This window comes from Epinephelus fuscoguttatus, linkage group LG15 (genome assembly GCF_011397635.1).
Source record: "Epinephelus fuscoguttatus linkage group LG15, E.fuscoguttatus.final_Chr_v1".
In the NCBI taxonomy this organism is placed as follows: Eukaryota; Metazoa; Chordata; class Actinopteri; order Perciformes; family Serranidae; genus Epinephelus; species Epinephelus fuscoguttatus.
The window spans coordinates 42,628,973-42,636,433 of NC_064766.1; the positions used below are offsets into that span (position 1 = coordinate 42,628,973).

The following is a 7,461-nucleotide window of genomic DNA, read 5'->3' on the forward strand; positions in this document are numbered from 1 at the left end:
AAACAAACAAAACCAAATCTGATTAAAAATAATGATATTTCATCAAATTCACTTTTTTCTACGTCTCATGGGACATGGACATGGACATGGATTGTCCACTGGTCAGTCAGGGAGGGTCACACCACAGAACCCCCCCCCCCCAAAAAATGTCCTCACTTTGTTGCTAAAATATATTTTTGGGTCCTCACTATGTATCATATAAATGTACCAACGCACACACAATCAACTTCCTGTCTTGTCAGAACAGGAAAAAACAACGTGGTCATCTGACCTCACTTCTTCAACTGTTCAAAACAAGTGGTGACAGCTGTCAGGTGCAGGTTTCCATGGTTACAGGCGTTGGATGAATCACATGCAGCAGATCAACCAATGAAACACAGACACATGCCTCACGTGCTCATGAGATTTTATTGATGATTTGTTAACTGATTGATTGAGACAGTAAACATGGCCGACAGGAAGTGACATCACTTCTTTGATGCTGACTTGGTGGCCTTTGTGGTGGGCTCCTCCTTGCTCACTTCCTTAATCACACCCACCGCCACCGTCTGCTTCATGTCACGAATCGCAAAACGACCTGACAGAGAGAATGAATCAGTTATTAAATGATTATCATTATGACATCATTATGACATTGTGATGGTCGTGTCATCATCATGATAGGATCATTATCATATCGTTAGTTAATGACATTAGAGAATGATGGAACCACACAGAACAGTATTTATGACATAATATTAATGATAAATAAATAATGTTGATCAGTAGATTTATGATATTAATAACGACGTGTAGGGTGTAGGGGACGACATGTAGCAAAGGGTTGCACGCCAGAATCGAACTCACAACCACCACAGCGAGGCATCACCTCTATATATGGGGCGCCGGCAAGAAGCTACCGATGCCCCAAGTCTAGACTTTGACTCTTGATGTTGAAGTTCAGTGAAAGCTTTTTGACTTTGGACCCTGATTGGACCTGGTCAGACCTGATTGGACCTGACTGGTCCTGGTTGGCCCTGATTGGACCTGGTCAGACCTGATTGGACCTGACTGGTCCTGGCTGGCCCTGATTAGACCTGATTGGACCTGACTGGTCCTGGTTGGCCCTGATTGGACCTGGTCAGACCTGATTGGACCTGACTGGTCCTGGTTGGCCCTGATTAGACCTGATTGGACCTGGTCAGACCTGATTGGACATGGTCGGACCTGATTGGACCTGACTGGTCCTGGTTGGCCCTGATTAGACCTGATTGGACCTGGTCAGACTTGATTGGACATGGTCGGACCTGATTGGACATGGTCAGACCTGATTGGACATGGTCGGACCTGATTGGACCTGGTTGGCCCTGATTGGACCTGGTTGGCCCTGATTGGACCTGATTGGACATGGTTGACCCTGATTGGCCCTGATTGGACCTGGTTGACCCTGATTGGACATGGTTGAACCTGATTGGCCCTGATTGGACCTGGTTGGCCCTGATTGGACATGGTTGAACCTGATTGGACCTGGTTGACCCTGATTGGACCTGGTTGGCCCTGATTGGACCTGGTTGGCCCTGATTGGCCCTGATTGGACATGGTTGAACCTGATTGGACCTGGTTGGCCCTGATTGGACCTGGTTGGCCCTGATTGGACCTGGTTGGCCCTGAATGGACATGGTTGAACCTGATTGGACCTGATTGGCCCTGATTGGACATGGTTGGCCCTGATTGGCCCTGATTGGACATGGTTGGCCCTGATTGGCCCTGATTGGACCTGGTTGGCCCTGATTGGCCCTGATTGGACATGGTTGAACCTGATTGGACCTGGTTGGCCCTGATTGGCCCTGATTGGACCTGGTTGGCCCTGATTGGACCTGGTTGGCCCTGAATGGACATGGTTGAACCTGATTGGACCTGACTGGCCCTGATTGGACATGGTTGGCCCTGATTGGCCCTGATTGGACCTGGTTGGCCCTGATTGGCCCTGATTGGCCCTGATTGGTGAGACCAGACGTGAGCTGACGGATGATGAACAGACTGATGGATGAAGGTGTGTTAGACGCTGCAGATAAAACAGCTGATCACTTTAACCCTTTACTCACCCAGCGGGGCGTAAACGCTGAATGTCTCCACCACCATCGGTTTGGATGGAACCATCAGGACCATGGCAGCGTCTCCACTTTTTAGCATTTTGGGGTTTTCCTCTAACGTCTTTCCACTGCGCCGGTCCATTTTCTCCAACAGCTCTGCAAACTTACAGGCGATGTGGGCAGTGTGGCAGTCGACCACTGGAGCGTAACCTGCGTGGATCTCCCCAGGGTGGTTCATCATGATCACCTGACCACAGGAAACATCACGTCATCATTTCAACTTTGCATCTCTGTTCATGGGACAAATCTGAAACGGCAGATTCATCTTTCAAAATAAAAGCACTTGAAAGACACCCTGGTAGAGACAGGGCTGAGGAATCAAACCCTCGACAGACAGACGGACGATGACTGACCTGAGCTTTGAAGGAGGAAGCTGCTCGCGGTGGGTCATTTTTACTGTCTCCGACTACGTTCCCTCGCTTGATGTCTCTGATGGACAGGTTTTTGACGTTGAAGCCAACGTTGTCCCCGGGCAGAGCCTCTGTCAGTGCCTCGTGGTGCATCTCCACTGACTTCACCTCTGTGGTCAGATTTGGTGGTGCAAACGTCACCACCATGCCGGGCTTCAGGATCCCAGTCTCCACTCGACCCACAGGCACCGTCCCGATACCTGAGAACACAGATAGGGTCATAAGGACAGAGGGATGTCGTATGCTGTAAAGCCCTGTGAGGCAAATTGTGATTTGTGATATTGGGCTTTATAAATAAAATTGAACTGAATTGAACACAGGACTCAGCAACAAGAGTCCTCTCAACGTCTCTACATGTGGCACATCATGATGAGTACAGGTGGGCCTACCTGAGAAGAATAGTGTGGTACAGTACAGGTGGGCCTACCTGTGAGGTGCAGTACAGGAGTGAACATAGTTACCTCCAATCTTGTAGACGTCCTGCAGGGGGAGCCTCAGAGGCTTCTTGGTGGGTCGTTCAGGAGGGAGGATGGAGTCCAGTGCTTGAAAGAGAGTCTTTCCAGAGGCATCTCCTTCTTTCCTGCTGATACTCCATCCTTTATACCATGGCATCTGTGGACAGGCAGAACCCCTTAACTTTTACCTTAAACCTACATTTACCAAGTCACAGTCGTCTCACCACATGTGTGTCCCGTTACCAGTGCCGATGACTCGGACTTCCCGGCTCAGTGATGGTGTTTCTGAAATACTGTTTTTAAAGAGGTCCATTTTTTCGCACTAACAGTTTGCTGTGGAGTTTTAACCTCGGCTGTATCGAGTTCATTTGTTTTCACATGCACAAGCGTGATTAGACACACACACTCCGCCGAGTCACTGTTCACTTACTGCTGAGTCACTGTCCAGCTACTGCTGAGTCACTGTTTCCTTACTGCTCAGTCATTGTTACTGCTGAGTCACTGTTCACCTAATGCTGAGTCCCTGTTCACCTACTGCTGAGTCACTGTTCACCTACTGCTGAGTCACTGTTCACTTACTCCTGAGTCACCTCTCAGATGATTCTGACCTCCTTCACGCTCTTTCCGTCTCTCTGGACTAAGCTGTGTGGTGATGTGGAGCTGCAGGTGTTTGCTGTGTTTTAAGGGGAAAATTAAGGGGTAATTAAGTAGTGATGTTCCCTTACGTTCTCTGAGGGTTCCAGCATGTTGTCTCCATGGAAGCCACTGATGGGGACGAACGCCACGGCCTTTGGGTTGTATCCGACCTTCTTTAGGTAGGCTGAGACCTCCTTCACCACTTCATTGAAGCGAGACTCGGAAAATTGGGCGGAGTCCATCTTGTTTACGCCAACAATCATCTGTTTGACGCCCAGCGTGTACGCTAGCAGAGCGTGTTCACGCGTCTGACCTTCTTTAGAGATTCCTGCCTCGAACTCTCCCTTCCCCGCCGCCACAATCAGCACAGCACAGTCAGCCTGCAGTGACATCATCAGTGACATCAGCAACATAAACTTCCTGTTTCAGAAACAGTTAGCATGGCGCCTAGCATCACTGAACATACTCTGTGCTAAAGTGTTAGCATAACATCATGGAACATAGTCTATGCTACAGTGTTGACATAGCATCACTGAACGTACTCTATGCTAAGGTGTTAGCATAGCATCACTGAACATACTCTATGCTAAGGTGTTAGCATAGCATCACTGAACATACTCTATGCTAAGATGTTAGCATAGCATCACTGAAGCATCGCTAAAGTGTTAGCCTAGCCTCCTGTAACAGGAATTGTGACATCAAAGGAAGTGGGCGGGACCTGGGAGGTTCCAGTTATCATGTTCTTGATGAAGTCACGGTGTCCCGGCGCATCGATGACAGTGACGTAATATTTTTCGGTCTCAAACTTCCAGAGCGCGATGTCGATGGTGATGCCGCGCTCCCGCTCCGACTTCAGCTTGTCCATCACCCAGGCGTACTTAAAGGAGCCCTTCCCCATCTGTAACCATAGCAACAGCCAATCAGATGCCTGGACAGCTCACTGACACACTATTCACTATTTCTGTGACTGTGTAGACAAGTGTGTAGTACAATGTGTATCAGTGTGTAGTACTGACCTCCTGCGCCTCCTTCTCAAACTTCTCGATGGTCCTCTTGTCGATGCCGCCACATTTGTAGATCAGGTGACCTGTCGAGGTTGATTTCCCAGAATCCACATGGCCGATGACCACGATGTTGATGTGAACTTTCTCCTTAGCCATGACTACACACACACACACACACACACACACACACACACATTACTATTAAAGTATTGAGAGAATGTTTAGTAATAAGACTAGCCTACTGAAAGTACCTGAGGTAATGAGAGTACTTACAGTAATGAGAGTATTAAAGTAATGGGAGTACTTAAAGTAATGAAAATACTTAAAGTAACGAGAGTATTAAAGTAATGGGAGTACTTAAAGTAACAAGAGCTGATTCATAGAATAAAAGATGGTCTGAGTTTAAAGTGCAACTTTAACATGTCTGTTACTCACTAGCAGTAATCAGCTACATGACTTTGATCAGTTCATTACAACACTTCCATCAGCTATAACCAGTAATATGTAATCTATTACATTTCAAAAGTAACTGGGGCGGCAGTAGCTCAGTCCATAGGGACTTGGGTTGGGAACCGGAGGGTCGCCTGTTCGAGTCCCTGTCCGGACCAAAAATATGGAGTGTGGACTGGTGGCTGGAGAGGTGCCAGTTCACCTAATGGGCACTGCCGAGGTGCCCTTGAGCAAAGCACCGAACCCCCAACCGCTCAGGGTGCCTGACCAAAGGGCAGCCCCCTCACTCTGACATCTCTCCACTTTGTGCATGTATAGGTCCTGTGTGTGTCTTTCAGACCTGTGTGTAACTGACAAACAAGAGTGAAAACACTGAATTTCCCCTCAGGGGGATTAATAAAGGAAATAAACTTAAACTTAAGTGTCCCAACACTGATAACGGAGCGATGAGAACTTCACGTCATAAATTTTATTATTCATGTGTAAAGTAACTAAAGCCATCAGTCAAATGTAGTGAAGTAAAAAAAAGTACTGCTGTGTGTGTGTGTGTGTGTGTGTGTGTGTGTGTAGGCCTACTGCTCATTAAATGGCAGACGTTTGACTTTACAAGTTGACGAGGGGCAGTGAATGCAGCGCCAGCCTCAGACCGAACAGGAAGGGACTTCAATGAATTTTCATGATGATGTCATCAAGTTATTTTAAAATAAGTGGATAATTAATGGACTCTGAAATATTAAGGTATTTTCTGTCCATCATGCACCAATAACCTTGAAAAATCCCCTTAACTAACTCTTAATTAAGCATCTTAAACAAATCTTCATCTCAGTTTGTCAGAAGGCTGCCATTTGTCCTTAACTGGAAACTCCTTTAAAACACCTTAATCCTTAATCTGAAAAGCCCTTAATAACCACCATAATGTCATCAGTCTGACAAATGTTTGATTTGTGATGGATAATAAAGTGTTAAGAATAATTTAAGGGGTTTTTAAGGGTAAATACGAACTGACACAGAAAATGAGACGTAAACTGATAAAAGTGAACGTTAAGGAATATTTTAGATTAAAGTGTAAGAACATTTAACCTCTTAAAAATACCTAAAATATACAGTATCTGACCTTCTTCACGACTAAACTTTGTCCCTTAGTTTCATCTGAGTCTTCAGGACGTCTCTACATGTCTGTCCCTTAAAGGACTCCAGATGTTTCCACATCTCACGCTTAGATAAAGGTGTTTTCTGGAGGAATTAAGGGTTAAGGGCTTCTACTCCACATTAAGAGTCTTTGTCTCTGGAGAACAAACAGGACGATGATCCTGCTCCAAACGATGTCCTCCGCCCAGTTAGAAGGTGGGGGAGGGACAGCAGGGGCCCCTCGACTCATTTCCCCTCGGAGGGCCTGAGACTGGTTCATCCGGCCCTACCGCCACGCCACAACCTCCTTACATCACATGTTCTCTCCTTCATGTGTGTGTTCTGTGTGTCAGAGCACATGTTCTCCCTCAAAGCTTCTTTATCTTAATCTTTGTATTCATCTTACACATTAACATGTGTCATACATTAACATGTTTCATACATTAACATGTTTCATACATTAACGTGTCATATATTAACATGTTTCATACATTAACATGTTTCATACATTAACGTGTCATATATTAACATGTTTCATACATTAACATGTGTCATACATTAACATGTGTCATACATTAACATGTTTCATACATTAACGTGTCATATATTAACATGTTTCATACATTAACATGTGTCATACATTAACATGTGTCATACATTAACATGTTTCATACATTAACGTGTCATATATTAACATCTTTCATACATGACTGTATTTTAACATGAACATATTTTATATATAAACGACAGTACTCTAATATACGTCAGATCCAGGCGGCGGCGTTCTCTGAGAACAGCCTTTGAACTGAAGGAAACATTTTTACAGATGAAACAAATAAAAACAGTCTGATGTCCAGATAAAGATCAAAGTGTGTCTTACTGTGTCTCAGGTCTCTGGAGGACGACGCTTCAGGTGGACGAGTGTGAAGATGAAGAGGAGGATGCTTCACCTCTGCCCACTTTTATACACACCAACCAGCCACGGCCTGCAGCCAATCACAGCACGGCTGCTGTCGCCTCGCAGCCGTCTCAGCCCGCCCCCTCTGCAGGTAATTACTATCCTGAACAGGACGGACCACCTGGCAGGGTCTGTCTGTCTGTCCTGACACACAGATCCTGCTGGTGGATGCTGATTGGCTCACGGCCTGCAGCTCAGAAACCGGCGACGCCGAAGTTTACAAGACAAAAAGCTTTTCTTTAAAAGCAGCACAACTCTGCCTACCACACACACACACACACACAAACA

General features: G+C 46.1%; 1 protein-coding gene across 1 annotated transcript; it reads right to left on the reverse strand.

Annotated features, from left to right (window-relative positions):
- Positions 1-467: 467 nt before the first annotated feature.
- LOC125902745 (elongation factor 1-alpha-like) lies at positions 468-7,120 on the reverse strand. The gene is made up of 8 exons (XM_049599337.1): positions 7,096-7,120; positions 4,650-4,795; positions 4,352-4,531; positions 3,723-4,013; positions 3,004-3,154; positions 2,486-2,742; positions 2,085-2,319; positions 468-577 (listed from the first exon to the last, which is right to left on the reverse strand). The coding sequence occupies exons 2-8, from the start codon at positions 4,791-4,793 to the stop codon at positions 468-470; spliced, it is 1,368 nt and encodes a 455-aa protein (XP_049455294.1). The 5' UTR covers positions 4,794-4,795; positions 7,096-7,120.
- Between the last annotated feature and the right edge of the window lie 341 nt (positions 7,121-7,461).